The sequence below is a fragment of the Podarcis muralis genome, chromosome Z (assembly GCF_964188315.1).
Source record: "Podarcis muralis chromosome Z, rPodMur119.hap1.1, whole genome shotgun sequence".
NCBI classification, from domain to species: domain Eukaryota; kingdom Metazoa; phylum Chordata; class Lepidosauria; order Squamata; family Lacertidae; genus Podarcis; species Podarcis muralis.
In genome coordinates this window covers 33,527,064-33,549,465 of record NC_135673.1, presented here as the reverse complement: position 1 = coordinate 33,549,465, position 22,402 = coordinate 33,527,064, and the positions used below count along the sequence as shown (strand labels likewise).

Below are 22,402 nucleotides of genomic sequence, written 5' to 3'. Positions count from 1 at the left end.
TCTCTCTCAGTCCTAGGTAAGAGGTGGAACGGTTTCCAGAGCAGATAGAACCCTTTTGAGAAACAAAGGACTCCTTGCAGCTAGGGTGACAAAGTATCCTAGTCTGCAGATGACAGTTGTCCGTTTAAGGAATGGTCCAGTCCAAGTTCAGTTTAAAGTTAAGAAGGAGGTAAAGGGGCCTTGACATTTCCCATTAACAGTCTGCAGGTCTGTTACTGTATTCCCCACTGCAATGAAATGTGTTGTATTCCTATTTAACTATGTCTAAATATGCATCCAGGGATATAAATCAGCATATGCGCAAAAAAATGTTCCTCCCCCCCCCCCACACACACACCTTTTTTGTGATGTGGTTTTGTTGTTGTTGTTTTGGTCATGCTTCTCCCAGCATGACTCCTCCTGGATGCCACCACTGCCATAGTTGTAAAAATGTGGTGAGCTTTTTAAAAGACATCACACATACTGCCCATAAATGTTTGCTAAGTAAACACAAATATCTCCCGGAACAGCAAGTTCGTGTGGCATAGACAACTGACCGACAATTTTATTTCATTATATTATTCTTAAGCTACAGGGTCAATTCACAAACAGGCCAGAATCTGCAGGCAGACGTAGGTTATCTTAATGATCAATTGTGATATTCAGAAGACATCTTTTTCTAACAGTCCTTTCTCCTTTTGGATTTGGCTTACTCGTTTCCATGTCTTCTGCTTCACACCTCCTGGATGTCACTCTCTTCCCCACTAACCTACCTGCCAACAACCCTTGCTGCCTGCAAGTCTGTCACGAGCCTTTTCCATAGGCCTTTACCTTCCTTCCTAAAACAGCACTGTTTTCATTAATGGTCACTTGCAGGCCCCTTCTCCTTGAGCAGTCAGAATGTTCACAAACATTCCATAGCAGCACCATCAATGGGGTCAGGGCAAAGGAGAGGCAAAACAGCTCACAAGCAACAGCAGGCTATCTGTATGGGTCCTGTGTGCTCTAAAAAAAAAAAAAAACTAATCACAACTAGCATTTGTAAAATAACTGACACAACAAACCTTGTTCAGGCACCTGAGACCCCATGGAGGTGACGCTGGTATTCAAAACATCGTTGACAGCTGTGTCACAGTACAGCCCGCGCTGGACATCATGCTCACTGTCTGTCTGGTCACTCTCCTCATGCCCGCTGTCCTTCAGGCTGTTCCCCTCCAGATCTTTGAATGTCGAACTGCTGGGTGGAAGAAAGAAGAGTGATTTACTCTGCAGAGCTGTGTCTGAAAACACAAAGCACCCCCATGGCTCAGAGGGTGTCAAAAGCCTCAGGCAGGATCTGCAGCATTCCCACCATCCCGTAGGGAGCAAGGTAAGCTTTCTCCACCAGGGTGTCACAAGAGGGCTATTTCCAGTACAAGAGAGAAGCCACTCCAACTCATTGATCTTGGCGCTTGGCATTCAACAAGGCAGTCAGAACTGGAGGCAGCCCCCAAGGTGTGCAGAAAATTAGAGAAGATTCTTGCTCTTATCCTCCTGCGAGCCTAAGCTGCGTTGTAGCTTGCAGAACAAAGTGAGGACAAGGAGGGAAGCTTGAGCAGATCACAGCCAGAGCTCCACTAGAGGCAATATTGGGGTGGGAGGGAAGGCACAGGAGCACCTTCTCTGTGAGACCGGAGTAATCGGAAGAGACAAAGTACAACAACAATCCAACCTACTCAGATCAGCACAAGATGTACATCTCTGAACTCCTGCAATGGCACAGAAATAGAGGTCTCCTGTGATTGCTAGTGAAGTGCAGCTGAACATTACGAGGTATGCTTAAGTAGAACTCCCGGGCTAGGTTACTAAATGCACAGGAAACACCTAACAGGACACGGCAGCTGAGCAAGGAACCCACGGAACAGATGCAATATTTAAATGTTCACATCCTTGTAAGACTATCTTTCACAACAGGCAATTTGCAAGGAACATGGTGTTGCATGCACCTGCCATGGGCTTTGTGCTTGTGGCCTGAGAAATGCGAGTCAGGAATTCATCCAAAGGGCTGAGAAAGAAGAAACCAGCCAAAAACTCCTGTGTCAGGCATGCAGAGCTGCTGCAAGAAGACTGGTTTCAGACCTGCTTTGCCTTATTCCCCCCCCCCCCTTCCTTTGCCACACTCTCCATTGCGGGGGATCCCATGTCTGATGGCATAAGAGGCCCAGTCAACTGATCAGCTGAGATTTTCCTGCTCTTCCCACCCTCTCCCATCACCATGGCATCCAGCACTGTCACCTTTGATGGCTGCCAGAGCTTCAGTCCCTGGTGCCATAAGAATATAAGGAAAGCCCAAAGACAGTGATAGAGCATCTGGTTTGCATGCTAGAAGGTCCCAGGTCCAAATGCTGGAATCTCCCAAGTAGGGCTGAGAAAGGCCCCTGTCTGAAACCCCTTGGATTGCTGCAGCCAGTCAATGCACTCATTGCCGAGCTCAATGGACCAGTGCAATAATAATAAAACATCTGAAGGGCACCTGGTTGGGAAAGGCTGTTCTATAAGGACACTGCTTCAGGGGAACCACGGTCTTGCTGAATCAACTCATAGTTCCATAAGTCTGGAGAGAGAGTCAGGAAATAAACTACTACAATTCACTGCTTTGAAGCTGGCAAAGCCAAAGTTTAACCCTCACAACTCCAACAGCACTGGGGCTTGCACTGATCCCAGTGACTCAAGCTAGGCAAAAGCCCAAGGATCTCCAGCTGAACAACCAGAATTGACAGGAAATGGCTTCTCAACCACAAATACAGCAGACAGGGCACACATAGGCAGTTAGTAAGGAAGGATACTCAATCCTAGCCTTTCCAAGCCCAGCAGTACATATTGCATAGTGCTTCAATCTCTGCTAGTCCCTCCAAATGTTGTTGGGCTCCCAACTCCCACCATCCCCAGCCACCATGGTCAATGGTCAGGGCCAGCAACATCTGGAAGAGGAGCAGGTTTCCCACCCTTGATTTAATGTATAAATTTTAAATTATAAGACTTTGCAAGTCTCACCATACTCTCTTTTTAAAGTACTGAGATCAGAAGTTTAAAAGAAGAGTGGGGAGACTTGTAAAGCTGTCAAATTTGGCCTGCAAGGCTGATCCTGATAAAGATCTGGCCTGTGGATACAAAAAGGTTCCTCACCTCTTAGCTTAAAAACCTGTCCCACCACCTTCTGAGGCATTCTGCTCCATGACTGAACAACTCACACGGTCAATAATTTCTTCTTAAGGTTAAGTCAAAATCCTCTTTCCTGTTTGCTTTATATGTGGAAGCTACCTGAGAAGGGCTTCCCCACTCGTCTTATTACAGCCAACATCCAATTTAAACTCAGGAACTTTCCTTTTTCAGTTCTCTAATAGAGATTTTTTTGGGGGGGGGGGACTGTGGCCCTTTGAATGTTGTTGGACGCCAACTCCCATCACCTTCAGCCAACATGACCAATGGCCAGAGGTGATCGGAGCTGCAGTTCAACTGGCAGACCACAGAAAGCTGTTGTGGAAGTAGCCAAAACACAGTTTTGCTTTCTGGAGGTTTGGAATAAACCATGAAAATTAGAAGACCCTGCGTTGAACACAGCTAGACACTGGAAGCCAGTGAAACAGTTTCTTAGTAGGAACAACAAGGCCTTTCCTGCAGGATGACTTAGGAGGAACAGAAGTTTTGAGTCTTGCCATTAAGAGAGATCAGGTATTGGTGAACACAATGGGCTCCTCAGTCAGCGACCAAGCAAGTGTAATGTTCCTGACTGGTCAGCAGATTGCTAAATGTCTAGCTGTCCTCCCCACATGGTCCCAGATAACCAGTCACCAATCCTATGCTTGCATGATGTTGACTGAAATCCCCCCTGCCTCCAATGTTGCCTCCTGTCATATTGAAATATGTTTGGACATTCCCTTCCTAACATGATCAAACAGGTTAGCAAAAAAACCAAAACCAGCCAGCAATTCTTCCTGGCAAATTTCTTTGCTGGCCACCAGGACAAGAGGGCCATGGAAATGGCTCACACTTCAAAGCCTTGGGGAATTACGCATGCATCTGTTTGCAAAGACCTTTTCAGGTCTCCATGGAAACCAAGTGGACCACCGACCACGGGATGTTGTGCGGAACCAAGAACAGCATGCAGGAAAGAGGAGAGAGAAAAGCCTGGGCTGAGACACACGAAAACTGGAACACCTTCAAATGCAGCCTTTTAAAATAAAGACATCCCTGCAGAAGCCCTTTAAACCTAGGATTTAGCCAGCATGCACAGGAGGCAGGAGGCGAGGGAGAAATCAATTCAGAAAGACCAAACAGATTAATTAAAAAGTAAGGATTTTGAGATTCACACCACAAAGTTAAGGCAGCAATCACACTTCTCCAAACAGCGACGTTTTGCTGGATTAAAAACACACCGGAGGATTAATAGTTGACATTTCAGCTCTCTGATGAATACATCATGCTCATGACATTCATTAGGGCAAGACTTTCAGCAGCACCCCTTGGATGCAGTTCTTTTTTTTCTTTTTTTCCTCGGCTTTATCCCTTGACATATCAGGAATTCTCTTTGCAGATCAAGCATATGGAGCCATCTCTATGTATTATTGCATTTATATACCATCTTTCCTCCAAGCTGCTCAAGGTGAGCTATACAGCTCTTCCCCTCTCTATATTATCCTCACACTACCCTATGAGTAGGTTGGGCTAAGAGGTGGTGACTGGCCCAAGGCCCATCTGCAATATCATACCACTTTAAATAATCATGGTTTTCCCCAAAGCATCCTGGGACCCATGGATTGTTAAGGGTGCTGAGAGTTGTTAGGGTACTCCCACATTCCCCTCATAGACCTGCAATTCCCAGAGTTGCCTGTGAAGAATTGACTGCTAAACTGTTAAACCACTCTGGGAATTGTAGGTCTGTGAAGGGAACAGGGGTCTGTTTTAGCATACCTTGCTCCAGCAAAGGAACAATCACACCAGCAGCTTCAAGTGTTCCTTTGAAGGCTCATTGGTAACCTGTCCCGGTTAGACATCACACATGACATCAGGTATGGGGCAGATGGGTATAATTTGTCAGGAATAGCCTGGCGGACCAAACTGGGATAGCTTCTGGGACAGACTTGGTCCACAGGCAGACAACATCAGAGAAACACGTAAGGATCCCTGCTTGCTGGCTGTAGCCATAGAGCTCCCCTGTACTCTGTCCATGGTCCTGATGCCTTTGTCGCAGGTCTTGATTTCTGTCTCCCGAATTTCTGCTTAGTCTCACTTCCAAGGCTATGAAGCAGGGATGGAGGGAGGCAGGGAGAAAGAGCTGCATACACCAAGTTCCATATAATCAAACATCTGGGCAATCTGTACTTTATATATATATACATTTGCCTTTTTAGCAGAAGCAAAGCCCATGATGCAAGAGGTCAACCTACAACACCAGGCTCTCTCTTTAGTCCCTTTCCCAAAGTGTGGAAAGCTTTTTCTGCAGTTAAATAATTCTTCCACCAAATCACAGTAAACTACCACCAAACTGTCAGTTTAGTTTAATGGTAAGTGCAAAGGAAAAGACATGAATAGATTTCTTCTACGGAAAGGACAAACTCCATATTGGACTGCAATGAACAATACGATGCAGGCCGCAATTTTCTCTACCACAGCAATTAGAAGATTGTGGTTGAATATCATGAGCAATGCAGACAAAAAAATATTCATTTCCTTGTCTGAATGGAAGCTGTCTACATGACATGCTCATAATTGCCACACTCCTTATATCTCTTTTACAAAATGGGAGCTTTGGGGCAAGGGGATAATCAGATCCTCTGAAAGGATGTAACAAAATGCACAGAACCCATTGTGCCATCCGTCAAGTCCTCATGGGTGCACTGATTCAAGCAAGCTAATAGAATCATAGAATTGGGAAAGGGACCAAAAGGTTCCTGAGTGGGTTTCCCCTCAACAATTCAATGCTTAAAACGGGAGTTGTAATTAAGGCTGCAGTGTTTAATCAATTGATCAATGGAAACAATCAATTTAAAAACAATTTTGATAGACAAAAAGCGGCTTCCAGTTAATTAGGCAGAATTTTTTTTTGTTACTATATTTAATGCAAGCATATCTATTGATCTATCAATCTATTGGTTGATCTACCTATATAATGCAAGCACACACACACACACACACAGAGAGAGAGAGAGAGAGAGAGAGAGAGAGAGAGAGATATGCATGCTTTGTGCATGGCTGGCATCAACAACAGGCAATTGCCAGGGCCCCAGCAGCACAGCACAGTTCACTGATGCCTGCCATAGTTTACTTCATTAAAATGAGAATGCCCAGTCCAGTTTTCCAGGCAGCACCAGCCAGCTTGTTGTAGCTACCCTATTAACTTCTCATGGAATGGATCCATAAAGTCCTTTAGGGAGGAACCATAGCACAATGTTAGAGCAACTGCTTTGCATGCAAAAGGTCCCTGGTTCAATCTCCAGGTAGGACAAGGGGTTGGGAGAGACTCTGAAATCCTAACGAGCTGCTGCTGGCAGCCAGTGTAGATGATACTGAGGTTGATGGACCTATAGTTTGGACTCAAAGCAAGGCAGCTTCCTTTGTTCCAGAGAGCACTTTGCGCAGGAGCTGGCCCTGGTAAAAACAGCAGGTGGCAAGCACCATCTTCAAAAAACAGAGCTCCTTTCCATGCGGGAAGCTACAAGAAATTCCCCTTCTAAGATGATGAGTAGGATCTAACTAACAAGCACTGCTAGTGGAAGCTGGCATAAGGGCACCCACTAGTGCAATGGGGCTTTTTTCTTTCACAAGCAAAGCCTGCACTGTAGGGGCTCATCCACACCTTTGTTCCACATTTTCTAGGCACAGGTCTGGGCTTTCCAAGCCCAAATCCAAGCAGTGGGTATTTATGCCCCAGCACTTTTCCTGGGAAAACCTGTGTTTTACCACTGAATTGGAGCAAACATAAATTGGGTTTTCTGCAGATTGCCATTTTCTCTGAATCAGCAGTGAAATGGGGTTTTTGCATCTTGCAACTGGCATTCGGAAGCATAACAACTGCAGAGAAATGGGTTCCAAAGTCTTACGGTAATGCTAACCAAAACAACAGCAGGGTTCGGCTGCATATGAATGACACCAATGCACAGAACTATATTTTAAAACTAAAAATGAAGTTAACATAGTGAAATTAGAGCTTGCATGGTACAGCAAGGAAGAGAAAGAAGAAAAAACATGAAACACTGTTATCCTCCTAAACTGCCTTCATGTTCTCTGATCACATGGGTTACTAACATACCTTTGTCGACAGCCACAAGGAATAGATTGGAAGCCTTCCTTCCTGATTTAGATTAACCATAGTTTAGCATGTCATCTGAATCGTAAACTGTGATCAGTATTAACCGTGGTTTGTTTAAACAACCACAAACCATGTTTTGAAGGTGACTTGTTTCAAATAACCATAGATCAGGGGTGGGCAATGTGCTGCCCTCCATATGTTGCTGCATTACAGCTCGCATTATCCCTGACCCCTAATGGGAGCTGGAGTCCACAAATTCTGAAGGACACCATATTAGCTACCCCAAATTTACATTAACAATAGTTCTGATAAAACCGTAGGCAAGCTGTGATTAATCTCAACTGGAAGCAAACCCTTCTAAACTCCTTCTTTTCAGCACACTGGAGAAAGAGTGGGGATCACACAAACCTATGGAAGGAATTCAACATAGTGCTATGACAAAAGTGCTTTTCAGCTTGAAGATTCCATATGTTGTTCTGGATTCTTTTTCCCCCAGGGGCTGAAGTGGGCCCACAGGGGAGAAGAGCTGAGGGAACCCACTGCTGTAGAGAAAGTCCTTGCATGGCCTTCCACTAACAGGACTAAGTAGTTGAACACCCCCCCCCCCACCAAAGGGCTTGCTGATGCTTCTTATCAGCACACTATGCAAACATTTAGCAAAACATCTATGCCAGGCCAATAAGCTTTTGCTGGCAGAAACGGAATCAAAACGAAAACCAACTATTTACCAGTTTGATTCCGGTGCACATGACTTACGCCACAAGCATTGTAGCGAGGGTAAAGGTAAGGAGAATTAGAATGCATTTTTGTCCGCTGTGAAGTGCTTCTGAAATGTTAGTAATTATTGTCAACACGTTCACTGGGGACCAAATTCATTCCTGAGTTTATGCTTGGATGAAGCCAGGGCAAGGATAGATTTATTTTAATAAAGAGGGCGAGGGGAGGGGAGTATGGGGGATGGGAATGAACTGCAATACAAATGTGTGTATTTTTATTTGCAATTCAAACTTCAAGCGAGGAAAGAGTGGTTGCGGGGGGGGGGGATGGATCCCAAGCTCAGCTGCCTTACCTCCCCCCACCCCCGACAAGTTCCTTTTCTCTCCTGATATGCCAGGGAGCTCTCTTCATCCACATCTATCATTTTATTCTTGTGCATTGAAAGAGAACAAACTCTATGAATTATAAGTTGTCAGGGTAACAGGGTTCTGCCTAACTGTATGCTCACTTTCCTATATGAATGAGGCACAGCTCATTGGAGAAGGGTGTGTGTGTGTGTGTGTGTGTGTGTGTGTGTGTGTGTGTAAACTAAAGGCCAAAGCAGTGAGAATTTAATGGGATGCAAATGCTGGGTGTGTGTGTGTGTGTGTGTGTGTGTGTGTGTGTGTGTGTGTGTGTGAGAGAGAGAGAGAGAGAGAGAGAGAGAGAGAGTGAGTTTCAAATGAACAGATTCTGTACACACTAAATGAGCAGAAAATAATGGGGGAAGTAAAGTGTTAGACAATGTGAATTCAGTTTAAAACTAAGTACTTCTCCCCCCCTGCCCCCCCCCTGCCACCCCATAGAAAGCAAACAAACACCCTACATACCTTTTTATTAAATGAGCTCTGCTGTTCACATAGTTGGAATCAAAAGAGTAGTTTTCAGTCTGAAAGGAGAGGGGGGAGGGGAAATAGAGATGGTTACATGCACAATCCATTGGCAGTTTGAAAGAGCCAGGCAAGCTGGGACAAAAGCCACAAGTTAGGGGTAGGGGGTAGATTAATCTGCCCCACCTCAGTTCCTCAGTTCTCCATCCTCGTGATTCAGTTCTCCACATTCCTGCAGCAATTCGTGAATCCTCATGAAAATTCATCAGTATTTTAGCGCAAACTTCTCCTAGCAAACACATTTTTGTATGCAGTATTGCCAGGTGTACACCTTTTTGCAAAGTCATTTCCCCAACAGAATCATATAATTTTAGAGTTGGAAGGGATTGTGAGAGTCACAACACCCACTCCACCCCCCCAGAGTGCAGGAAACTTTTGCCCAGTGTAGGGGCTGAACCCTTGGCCCTTGGGATTAAGAATCTCATACTCTACTGAGTGAGCTATTTCAGCATTTTAAGTGTTATTTTCACTACTACAGGCACACTCTGCCCTAAGAAACACATTTCCCTACACATTACCTGGCTTGATAACCGCACTGTAAAAGTCAGAAAACAGCAAATTTTGAAGGATGGCTGGGTTCCAGTTCACATACTGTTTGGAAAACCTCTTTAAATGTGAACTAAATCAAATTTCTCCCCCATCCCTAAGTTGGTGAATAATGTAGATCTGAGCCACACCATCACCTCTCACCAGCATGCAGGTGTGCCAGCACCTTCACATGAAACAGCTTACTGCACATAATTGCAAAGCTTTAAAAAAACACCCCACTTGCAGTGGCATGCAAGAAAGCCAACCCGCACAGCAGTCTTGTGAAAGCGAATGCCATATATTTCATCAGAGCACATAATTTAAACGGATGCCGCACAGTGGGATGCTGGCCACGAGCTTTGAATGTTTAGCCTGGAGATTATTAAAAGGCAATATGATAGCCATCTTCAAATATTTGAAGGGCTGTCACAAAGTTGATGGATGAAATTTATTTTATTTTATTTTTTTGCTCTTCCACAGCAGCAATTGCCAACTTTTCCGAGGGCTCGAGGGCACATTTGGAATTTGGTAGGAGTGCTATGGGCATCACCCCTTTGGTTGCTTATCTCACACTCAGCCGCTGCAGACAGAGATGAGAAAGCCTGTGCACACAAACACACACATACCAACACACACACACACACATGCATACACACACTTTGCTTTTCCAGGGGGTCTGGGTGAAAGCTAGATCCAAGAGAATTAAAACAGATCCTTTTAAATTTGCACAAGGTACAAATTTTACACAAGGTGCAAAAAAGACTCACTATCGAATTAAAGCTTAACAGTGCAAGACTTCACGACAAAAAATAATAATCACAGATCCAGTGCCTGCCAACCTCACAATAATACTAGTTTGTATCCAACTGAATCACACCCAGAGTAGAGACACACTGAAATCAATGGAATAGGTTATACGCTTTCAAAATGGTCATAAAGGCTGGAACCTTGATTTTAGTTTTAATTCAACTTAAGAGATTCTCAGGATGCTTATATGCCAAATTGTGCAGAGTGATGACAAGAAAACCTCTGGATGGTAAAAGACAGATACAAGGACCTGCAAAGGTTGGATTACCGAGAGGGCTTGAATTACCTCCCTTTTAGCTGCTGTTTCTAGAAGGCTACTGGGACCATGATCTGGCAAATCTGATACCATGCACAGAGTAGTGACTGCAGTTACTACATACTTGAATTTACATCCTATCCACCCCCCCCCCCAGGTAATGCACTTTACTCTGATCCCCAACAGCCCTGCAAGGTACGCCAGGCTGAGAAAGAATAACTGATTCAGTGAGCTTCATGGCTGAGTCATGAGGATTCGAAGACATCTTAACCCAGCATTTTCCAACTGGGTGGCCCTAAAAAGATGTCTTAGGCCTGTGCATCACATCCTGCGGAATCAAACACACAGTTCTTTAAGGCATGGTATTGCTTTCTGTCTGTTCCTTCCTGGCTATACCAACTGTGGCAGTTGTGCTATGCATTAAGTGAAGCTTCTGAGATATATTCTAGGGAGCACCATGTATACTGCATTGCAATAATCCAAACAGGAGACAGACCACTGTGACCAGACCAGACCTGTCCAGGAATGGTACGAGTTGGTAGGTTACCAATTTTATTATAAACAACAACATCTCGTGTCTCTAAAATAAAAAAATAAAAAAATGCTTTTTTGTCCAACGTCTAAACAATGAGCATGCATATTTTAGATCAGAAACTTATGCACTTGAGTGTCTTTTGGAACACTGCCTTTACAGAGCGGTCTGCAATGACACAGACTAAGTCAGAGGAGACCCAGAGCACATAGAATTACCATTGCCTTGAAATAGCCTCACAGAGCATATTTTTAAGTGCTCAGTTTTATTCTGCCAATTGCTGTTGCTTGTTATTAAAACATTTTTTTCTAAAATGCTTACATTTCTTTTTTGGAAAACTAGTTTCGTTGTGGGGTGTGTGTTTTTTTTATTAAAAAAAACCTCAAAATGTCCGTAAGGCACTTTGGGCACCTTCTAAAAGAAAAGTGGGACACAAATAAATAATTATGAGCCATATATCGTGTGTGTGTGTGTGTGTGTGTGTGTGTGTGTGTGTGTGTGTGTGTGTTTTGACACCTCAACCAAATTTTGCAAGATGGTTCCCGAGACCACAGAGCAGGTTTTTTTGTCTATGTCTGGATATGATTGGATGTCATTTTAAATCAATATGGCAGACTGAACCTTTCAAACTGCACTGGTTTTAATCACTGATTTCAAAACTGTACTGATTGCTTGGTTTTAGGATTTCTAAGCAACACTGCTACTACACATATAAGCACTTTTAAAAACAAAACAAAACTGACATTCACAACAGGAGGATTCAGGTTTAAGTGCAGGCACGCTAGTATTCTTGAACCCTTTCCACTCTGGATGATTTTCTACTCATAAAACTTCCCCTCCACCTGTTTTCCCACCCCGGGGGGGGGGGCGGGGAGTTATGCGGCAGAGGAACTGAGAGTGGGAAATGACAGGTCCAGGGGTAAATAGTTGCCCCCTTTCCACTATTCCTCGATCAAACTCCCAGCCCCCAAGGCAACTTTTGGAGAGTGGCTTTACACCAATTCTAGGCCAGAGAAGTTGTGGTGATGAGCAGCATTTGGGCCATCACAGGCCACTAGTTCTCCTTGTGAGAGTTGCTTGTGAGAGTTACCTGACTAATATGCCACCACATTTAGCAGGCCCAGAGGCAAAGAGCAGATGGCCCATCCTCAGGGCTTCAGGTCAGCAACTGTAAATCACAGGGCCATCAGCTTCCCTCAAATTGTGACCAATGAAACTGGGAGTTCCTACAATACCCAGAATTCTCTGGGAGGAGGGAATGATTGTTAAACAGCTCTGATAAGCGGTCTCCTAACAACTCTCAGCAAGACAACAGTTCCCAGGATTATTTGGGAGAAGCCATGCTTGTTTGAGGTGGCATGATACAGCTTTAATCATACAGTACAGGTGGGCCCTGAGAATGTGGGGGTTCCACACAATGACCTGTACATGCAGCTTTCCTCTTGCAGTGACATTTAGCATTGTGTATTTTCCCTGCCCCATTCAAAAATCCCATTATTTCCGCTTCTCATGCAACAGGTATGAAGAGGGGAACAAAAGGAAAGAGAAAAGCTTTAGTGTCACAGTCTATTAGGTAATGGAAATTGCTCCCAAGGGAAAGCAACAGCCATTCTGCATCGCTTGGCAAAATAGAGCTGGACAAAGTGCTAAGGAATATTCAGCACCGAACGACATGTGTTGGCTAAGGAGATTTGACAGCTGCTCCGACTCAAAATCTGTAGTTTTATTAGTAATAAGATCTCTTCCATATTTCACAATCCCACCACGCCAGTCTGGTGTAAAGAAAGTCATGTCTCTTTTATCTTATATGGCTGCTGCCTGTCTATGGGCTGCTAGGATGTCAAGGAATGTTCACAAACATTTAAACCGCTCAGGGTGAAGGGACCCATAACATGATGTGACCAAACAGTTCAGCATACAGAAAAAAGAAGCAGAGAAAACACAGGACCCATAGGTGGCAGGAACAGAGAAGCAGAGAGAGTCTGAGAGAAAGGGAGGAAGGCAGGGTAAAAAAAACCTGAAGAAAAACTCACAAAGTCTAGAGAGAGGAAACGCTGTGTACCCAAGACAGAGAGAGAATAAGAAATACCTTGGAAGTTCGGGGAGCAGTTTTGGGAGCTGAGCCTAGAGAGAGAGGACTGTTTAGTCATGGGAGAAGCTATATAGAGTATTGATGCCCCAGTTCCTGGTCATCTGTCACTCTGCTCAGATTCCACATACAGAGTAACAAGCACTGATTTCCTGAGATTTCCCCCAGGCAAACTTACAGGCCTAGTTTCTACTTCTCATTTCAAAAAATGAAAGGTGATGCTTCCACCGAATTGTGTCTCACACACCAAGCATGGTGGATTCCAAGCAGTGAAGAGAATGCCCAATCAAGACTCTCATATGAATGTGCATTGCGTGTCTTCTCTTATCTGGCCTGATTCCCCTTTACACAGCCCAAGGTTATTACAGCACTGGGCTTCACAGAACTCATCCCAATCACCAGCCACTCAGCTGCAGGTGGCAAGGTAGGGTGGTGACCCTTACGTGGCCTCCCGTTAGTCCCACTGTTGCTGCTTAGCAGGAAGTAGGGAGGCCTGGCAGTGTTGAAGTTGGCATGCTGCAAACGCACTGGTAGAGTCAACAAGAGCTCCTGCTGGTACGTTTGCACCACACTGACCTTGCTGCCCCCTCACCTCCCTGCTCTACCTCCTGGTAAGCAGCAGCGGCACAACCAACCAGAAGTCACCACTGTTCCACCACACTGCCCACTACTGCAGCCCAAAATCACACCAATCTGCCCAGCAACTGATGCCATATGTGACATGAGGTATGGGATCGGCCGGGTTGGGTGCAAGTAGGAAGTTCCCCATCAGAAATTCCGTAGTACAGCCAGTAGTGCTGCTTTCAGTGCCTATCAACTGATGTGCATGGAGGGCACACCTTTGAAGGAGCTCCTATTCAAGTGGTGGTTAGCTGATGGTCACTGAGATGGACCCCATCTGTCTGCAAATGGGACTCAAGGCAACTCCCATTAGCTGACAGGTGCTGAGAAGGAGCTCCTTTGGTGACCCTATGTCATAATGTTACAAAGCTGGCCTGCAACTGAGATGGTGGGGAGGGAGAGGTAGAAGGTAGGAATGCAGCCTGCTGGCTGGAGGCAGTCCTGCACCCCTGCTTTGCACCCTCAGATGCTCCCCTTTCTCCAAGAGCTCCTTTTTAATCTTTCCCTGTGGCAATTACAAAGAAAGCCTAAAAAAGAAAGAGAAAAAAGAGAGGGAGAGATAAACATATGCAACTTTAATGGTGCAATAAATAAGGGACGAGGGCTGCGTCGCTTGCTAGAACAATCACAGCGGCAGGACGTGCAAGATTGGAACCGCAGAGGGTGTGCCAGTAGAGGCTACGCTTCGGTTCCAAGATAATAAAGCTTAAAGGCGTGCTGGCTAACTGTGACCTTTTTCAAAAATACAAACACAATATCTAATTTAAGAAAAACAGGCGCCTCCCAGGGAGAAACATGTTATCTGGAGAAAGCTAGGGGGGAGTCAGCCTTACAGACAGCACGGCTCAGTTATTGCGTCCGCTTTGTAATTACTGCTGTACAGTCAAGCTGCAGATTTAGTGCACAAAACACTCAGTCCCTGAGATTCTTTCCTCCTTGTTCCTGCAAAGATGACTTTGAATATCAAAGCGCCCGGGGTCTCAGCAGGAAAAACACATGCACACTTTTTTGTAAAATTACACGGCCTCCAATTTCTGACACGGGGTTGTCGGGAGCGTAGCCAAGCGGGCTGGGATGACGCTTTCGCCACGGCTGTGCCGACATGAGGAAGAGAGCACAGAATGACATGCTTGGCAGCAAACACAGCATTCTGAACTGCATGCCTGCTGCCAATCTGCAAAACCGGAGGAGGGGGGATTTGCCAGGGAAAGCAGCAAGTGGGAGGGGTGCTTAACCCTCCTCCCACCCACTGCTTTTTCCTTTACAGCACTCCCTTCTCAGCTGTCTTCACCCCAAGCAGGGAAGTTCTGAAACAGATCTGCCTGCCTAGGGAGGGAAATGAGGCAAAGGAATATGTTCCAGAGGAAAAGCAGGAGGGGAGAGTGTTAACACATAATTAAATCCATGTTCAGAGTCTACATGAGTACCTCTCTGAGTACCACTTCCTCGGGAACTCTGCTCTGCAGTATGACAAGGCTCAACCAGGGTGTAGGTGCAGTTTGGGTAGGATGCAGGGATGGGCTCTGGGGAACACAGCATTCTGGAGCTTCACCAGGTGGCACCTAATTGTTAGAACCACCTGTGCTACAAGGGGCTCCTCTCCTTAAGGGGTCCATCCTGCTCTACTGCACCTGAGTGGGGATAGCCTCGGGTTTTCCAGGGTCTTCTACCTTTAAGTCCAAGGATGGCAGTGCCATATCCTCAGGTTCTTGTGGTGGCAGCACCCCTGTGGCTGGCCCTGTGTGACCTTCCCTTCAGGTTCAGAGTCCTTGCCCACCCCCTTAACCTGATGAACAAGACTCTCACTCCTGGTCCCTGGCAAACAACAAGAAATATATTTTGCCTTCATGTTCTGCTTTTGGGCTGCCCAGAGGCATCCAATTGACCCCTGTGGGAAACAGCATGCCCACTACTTTGGCCCAGCCATTGCAGCTCTCCCCTGTCCACCATCACCCCTGCTTCCCCTGCTGCTTGGTACATCATCAAAGTAAAACCCACACATGCACAATGTCACCTCTTTCCCCCTCTGGGGCAAGATGTTAAAACTAAAGCACCAAAACCCTAACTCTGACGGTTTTCCAGTAAGGCTGTGGCTCAAACTATGCAACCATTATGAAACCAGGAGGAGATGAGAGCTGACCATATGAGGTTTGTACACAATGGCTGGATAATGGATCACACATGTGCCTAGGTCTTGGTTTTTCATGCGCACAACCACATTTTGACCTGCTGACTCAACCACCTGGAGCAGTGGTACAACAAACAACCTGGGGAAAGGGAACGGGATGTTGATTAGCTCCACATATTCATCTGGGGGGAAAAGAATCAAAATGACATGCTCTCAGTCCATGTTTCACTGCTTCAGAATGGCAATGTGCAACCAATTCACACCACCCTATGCATGTTGCTGGTTGCGGGGGTTTGTTTGCCTACCAAAAAAATAAAAATCACTACCTTATTGGAAAATAAATATCACCAGCTACATCTTGACCTGCTCTCTAAGGCATTGTTCTTACTGAGGTAGTAAAGCAGTGCGTGGGCTAGACTGCATAAGACTGTGTGTGAATGAATGATCCTCTATTTAAAAATAATAATAATAATAATATGCACAGAGAAAACCAGCATGTCAAGAAGAGCTGTTTTCCCTGACTTCCTATTCATCTATTTGCAAGATGGATCTATTGGCGGAGGGGGGGGTGTCCCTGCACAGAAAGGCAATCAATCATTTGAAAGCATTCTGGGATCAAAAGGAATGGTGAGCTTCATGCTCCAAGTTCATGTGAATTCACCCCCAGGTTCGGCTCAACCATTAGGAAGAGTGGGGCAGCTGCCTCAGGTAGCACGTGCTGTTTGGCAAGGAGAAGCAGTGAGGTGTTGGATGACACAGCTGACCCCCTTCTGCTAGCTGCTCTGTTGCCAATTTTGAAGTAAGATTCAACTGTCAGTCCAGCTGGCCTCTGTACATGGATAGAGAGGGCATCATCTTCTCCTTTGCCTCAGGCAGCAAAAGGTCTTAGGCTGGCCCCAATCGACCTCAGTTTGCTCCTGCATTTTTCCACGAACGTTTATGAACATGGAAGGCAGTAGAAAAAGGAATCGTTTAAGCGCAAGGCCGACATCTCTGCTTATAAATCCCTGTGGGTCTTTCCCTCCAACCCAGCTGGCTATCCATGCTTCCTCAGGACACTGAAGAATCCACTGTGGCGTTTTCATCCACCCAACAGCCCCGTTAAGAGGGTTCCTGAAAAGCAGATGGCTTTGTTTTAAAATAAATAAATGAATAAAGGGGAGAAAAGGGCAGACATATAGTCCGTAAACAGGCTGTGAAAAAGGAGGTAAGCTGTGGAGGTGAGGATGAACTGCAGTGAAGGCTTTTATGCCCCTGCTCCTCTTGTGGGATTCTATTGAATGATCTCGTGCTGTCAGATGGAGAGCTGGCTCCGAAGAAAGCTGGCCTCATCTCCACCTCCCCATGCCAGCTGCTAATGCCCAGACCATTCTGCTCCCACCTGTGCAAAACCGCTCTGAGTGCCAGCTCTGCACGCATGTGTTGAGCATGTGTGCCTATATCTGTCCCATGGGGTGGGGTGTGCGGAAGGGACAGGGAAGAGGTCCAGAACTCTTCTCTCTCTCTCTCTCTCTCTCTCTCTCTCTCTCTGTGTGTGTGTGTGTGTGTGCGCGCGCGCGCGCCTGGAGTTAAAGAATGAGCAGATGGGAAGCTTCCTGCTAGACGGGAGAAAATGTGACATGCCCAGCAAGGGCTATAAATAAAGGCCACAATCTTGGGAGGGAGGCAGGGAGATGAAGAAAAATAAAAAGCAACAGCATTCACATGATCAAAGGCTAATGGCCTTATGTACTTTTAAAAATGTACTTTTAATGCACTTCCTTTTTACATACTTCTTTTTTGTTTTTGTATGTGCAATTGTAGCTCAGCTGTCGAGCGTCTGCTCTGAATGCAGAAGGTCCCAGGTTCAATAGGGAACATCTCCAGGTAGGTCTGGGAATCTCCCCTGTCTGAAGAGCTGCTGCCAGTCAGTGTAGACAAGTCAGTGTAGACAGTACTAAGAGTGATGGACCAAGAGTCTGATTCAGTATAAGGCTATGACGCTATGTATATATCCTGAAATTGCTCCAAGGTGATTCATAGGAAGGATTTTTTTACTGAAATTAATAATAACAATATTGATGGATTTCAGAAGGGACCAACTGGGAGGATGAGACTTATTTCTGCACTCCCCAGACCCCCTTTTTAAAAAATGGGGGGGATACAGATCTCCCCCAAATAATCACAAAATTGCCATCCAACCCCAGTGAACAGGAATGCACATTTATATCCACATGAAGTTTGTGTGTGTGTGTGTGTGTGTGTGTGTGTGTGTGTGTGAGAGAGAGAGAGAGAGAGAGAGAGAGAGAGAGAGAGAGAGAGAGAGAAAACTAAGCTTGGCCCCATCACTCCTCTAGACATATAATTATTACCTATCAACTCTGCAAATTCTTATCAAAAAGAAACCAAAATCTAATATTAATATGAATGCAATCTTTTATGAAAGTGCAGCACTGTGTGTAATGATTGTGTAGATCCCACTTATTTAATAATAAAAGTCCATCATTCCTTCAAGAAAATTGTCCTTTTATTTCCTTCCTACTGCATTTAACCCAGACCTGTTGATTGAGTTTATCCCGTCATTATGAAGTTTCCCATAATGTTTGGATCCAATCATCTATTCTTTGGCATGTTATTTAGGCACAGGACTCTATGTCCACCATTACTTCCCTGCAAGAAAGACTGTATTCAATGAAGTCATGGAAGGATATCAGTTCTGCTTCTCTCCAGAATAAAAGATCACATAAAAAGCCATGATTTTGTTGCTGGTGTGCAAGAAAGACTAAGGAAGTGTAGCACGCTAACAAGCAATAGCATCAAAACTGTCCAGATTGACCTCTCCACTGCACATGCATACTTATCCTCAATCTGCAGCACCAGACTTAGCTTTAATTTTGCTAAAGGATTCAAGTCCCACCTTCTTTCTCTTTCTAGACCTCTTTCACTTTTCTCCAACAACGTGGGCTTGTAAAACACAAAGCCCACCAGATGCCTCTGGTAACCATATCATTCTCACTGGCTATTCCCAGCAACTGGCATTTAGAGGCATACTGCCTCCAATAGTGGGCTAGAATATAGCTGTTGTGCCTACTAGTCAATGATAACCTTCATTGCTGCATTTCGCAGTGAGCCTGCCGACCCCTGACTCATGGCTTCTAGTACTTCCCCACCATTGGGCACAATGAGCTGTGCATGTACACAACTGTGTGTGTAGAGTGATCTACACACCAACAGGGAACCGTGGTTCCTGATGGGGCACAATGCTGGCCACCGGTGTAAGCATGCTGGCAGACTTGCTAGGGCCCAAGCACCCTTGCAGGGCCACCAAGACTAATAATGCCCTGCCTGACACTCACAGGCACACCAATACCACTTAGGCCCCCTGGCAGCAGCACTGCTCTACTTCCTCTTGTGCGCTTGTTCACTCACAAGCATATTCAGAGGTGCCAGTGCTGCAAGCAGGTCAAGAGATAAACATTACAGTGCTACCGCTTCTGCCCCATAAGCCTGCAAGTGAGAGGGAGGCTGGGTGGCTGCCCCTTAAACCTTTGCAAGTACAGCAGAGCTCAGAATTGGAGGAGAGCTGCTGTGTAGAGGACCCCAAGAAGCAACAGGCATAGGGGAGAATTCCTAGTGGCAAACTGGCCAGGGCCCCCCAAATTTTGGAGCTGGGTCAGACCAAGCTTGAATGTGTGCATTGACTGTATAGAAGGAACATAGGGAAAGAGCTTCTCTTTCTTGCACACACACAGTTGTTCCTCATGTTCTTATCTTTCTCAAGTATTATCTAAATGGCAGGCCTTCAAGTTTAACAGTTATGCATCCCCCCTGGGAAATGTAGCTTTTGGAAAGAAAAACAACTCTAACACAGAATTTTTTTATCACTCACACTAAACTACAAATCTCAGGCTTTGGGGCCCAATCACAATAGTTAACACTGTTGGTGACAAGGAGATACACACAAAGGAGACTTCTTGGATGTAAAGATCCAGGTTTGGGGCAAATACTCTTTGGTGAGAGAGCCCATCTGAGATTTTGAACTCACAAAATATGCAGGAAAGTAAATATACACTGTCAGACCTTTAAAATATGCCCGTGTTGAGTTCCAAAACGAACCTCTTCCCTTAGCATAGAGAAAGACAATATATTTGATAAGTTTAAAATGGTTTACTTACAAATTCTCCAAAGGTCAGATTCATTTGCTTTTCCATACAGCATTCAGAAAAAGTTGCACAGGTAGTAAAACTTGGCTTAGTTACAGTGGTTCCTAAATTATTTGTATAGGAACACAATAATGGCTTGTGAAAGCCATGAAGCCTAGCTGGAGCAACTAGCTTAGTCTCTTCACATGCTGAGCTTCTCAAGCAGACTGGAGAAGAAAAAAGGCTTGGTTACCTAGTTCCTCCCAAGGTTCACACATGGGTTAGGCCAGGGTAAATGTGTGGTGGGGAGAGGAAATCATGGCCACTTTGCTCCTCTTCTGGTCCTGCTTCTGCTGTGAACTAAGACCTAGGTTGGCTTAGCATGTTGTTGTTTATCTTGCTCTAAACACACTGTGATCTGAAACTAAGGTTTGTTTTCAAGTTTATAACTCATGGTTTGTCTGGAGTAAGACAAACCATGAGCCTAGATTCAGATGACCTGCTTAGCCAAACCATGGCTTAGCTCACAGCAGTGCAGCAGGAGGAGGACTGGGGAGAATCACTGCAGGTACAATCTCCTATCTGACGGCCCACACACTCATGTCTTCTCACTAAGCCCTGGATTCTCTCAGCAATGCATATGAAACTGTTCTGATTCATTCTCTTCTCGAATCCCCACCTCAGCCACCCCAAAATCATATTTCTTTTAAAGAAGGACACACATCTTTTGCCACCATTTGTGCAGCACATCTGGCTGCAACCCACATGTAGAAAGTAACTGAAAGTCCCAGCAGATTTGCTTAAAATGTTCATATGCTGATTTACTGCTATATTTAACTAGAAATACAATATCGCTCTCCCCACAGTCTGGAAGACTGCGACCAGGTGACCTTTGTTCCTGTTCAATCCACAGTCTGGGAGCTAACTGCTGATGGATGAACAACATCAAGGCCCTAGCTCTCCTTTCTTGTGCCTTTTTATATTCAAATTAGCTTTGCACCAGTTAAAATGCCAGCGGAGACCCAATGACTACAGCAGCACAGTCATCAGGGGGCCCAAGTGGTTGTGGGCACAGTGGAAGTAGACAAGACATCAACCCTGGCAGCACTGCCAGGGCGCCAAGGCTCTTGCAATCATGCCTAGGAGCTGGCTATCATCCTGGGTGTTGATTCTAGGCCTGCATTGTGGACAGACCATGTAGACACTATCACGCTGGTACATAGGTATGTGCATAGTGCCTGTAGGAACTATCAAATACAAGATTCCTTCAAATGGAGGTAAGCTATCTTTTGTAAAGTGGGGTACATGACCACGCTGCTGGAGAGTCAATAGCCTGAGGACTATGGCAGATCGGCCCCGCACTACCCTAAAATATTAGCTGTACCTTTTTCTCAGTCGGAGCACACTGGGGCGTAATTCCAGCATCTCTCAGGTGGGAGCCATTGTTGACCGGTGTTCTCTTCACCTGCTTCTTGCCTTTACATACTTCTGAGAAGCCCCAAACGAACATTTCAAGTCAAAACGGAAGCTGGCCAGTTAAAAAAATCTATGACTCCATCTATCTGCTAACTGCTGCTAGCCACGATTGGTCAAGCTATTCGTATTTCCTTTTCTTCAATCCGTTTCCCATGTAGCGGCATTGGGGTTTAGGTTTTCCAGCCATGCCCTTGCCGTTGCACATGCGTGTTTGCGCAAGGTTCCCTCTGAGCTGCCCTAGCCATCCTTCTGAATCCAAGAGAACAAGAGAGGCAGGGGTGCATATATTTGACCTACACCAGAAGCAGGGGCACTGGTATCTGTTCAGGGCTGCCCCCGAGTTACCCAGTGACCTACTCTAACAACTTCATTGTGAGTTCTGGCACCCATTTTTCTTGGGGGGCGGGGGGAGCACTGCCTGTGCCTTTGGTTTTTGTAAACAAGAGTAAAATTACTCCAGAAAGGAGCAGGGGGGGATTTTGAATGCCTCTCTCTGCTTAGACGCAAAGAAGGTACATTCTTCTTGCAAGGGAATGTTAGAAATTGCATGAACACACACACACACACACACACACACACACACACACGAGGGGGGGTAGGAAAGAAACTTTGGGATTTGATTTCTACAGACAGGCATTTTAACAGCCGTTCCATCAACGAAAAAGCCTCGAGCCCCCATGCAGCTTACTAATATATAATTTCTCGAAGTGCTCTTAGCTGTTGTCTTAGCAACACAAAACACAAATATATCAACAGAAACCCACTGAAACAGGCATCCAGCAGGGACGTTTTAGACATATTAATCTCTTTTGTTTATTTATTTTTAACCCGTTACTACTTTCTGGGGAGAACAATGATGTTCATTAGCAACAAAAGCCTCATTAGGCAGTCCAAGAAAGGCTCTTCTGGAATCAGATGCTGTTAGGTGCCC

At 45.4% G+C, this 22,402-nt stretch overlaps 1 protein-coding gene across 2 annotated transcripts in view; it reads right to left on the bottom strand.

Moving 5' to 3' along the window:
- The window catches only part of PCDH19 (protocadherin 19), a 142,012-nt gene that overhangs the window by 62,211 nt on the left and 57,399 nt on the right, over positions 1–22,402 (bottom strand). Inside the window, exons 4-5 of one of the 2 annotated variants that reach the window (XM_028715917.2) lie at positions 8,854–8,912; positions 1,044–1,216 (exon numbers count right to left, since the gene is read on the bottom strand). In XM_028715917.2, the coding sequence (XP_028571750.1) occupies positions 1,044–1,216; positions 8,854–8,912 (232 nt within the window). The remainder of the gene's footprint in view (positions 1–1,043; positions 1,217–8,853; positions 8,913–22,402) is intronic. The other variant, XM_028715919.2, reaches the window with a different exon arrangement.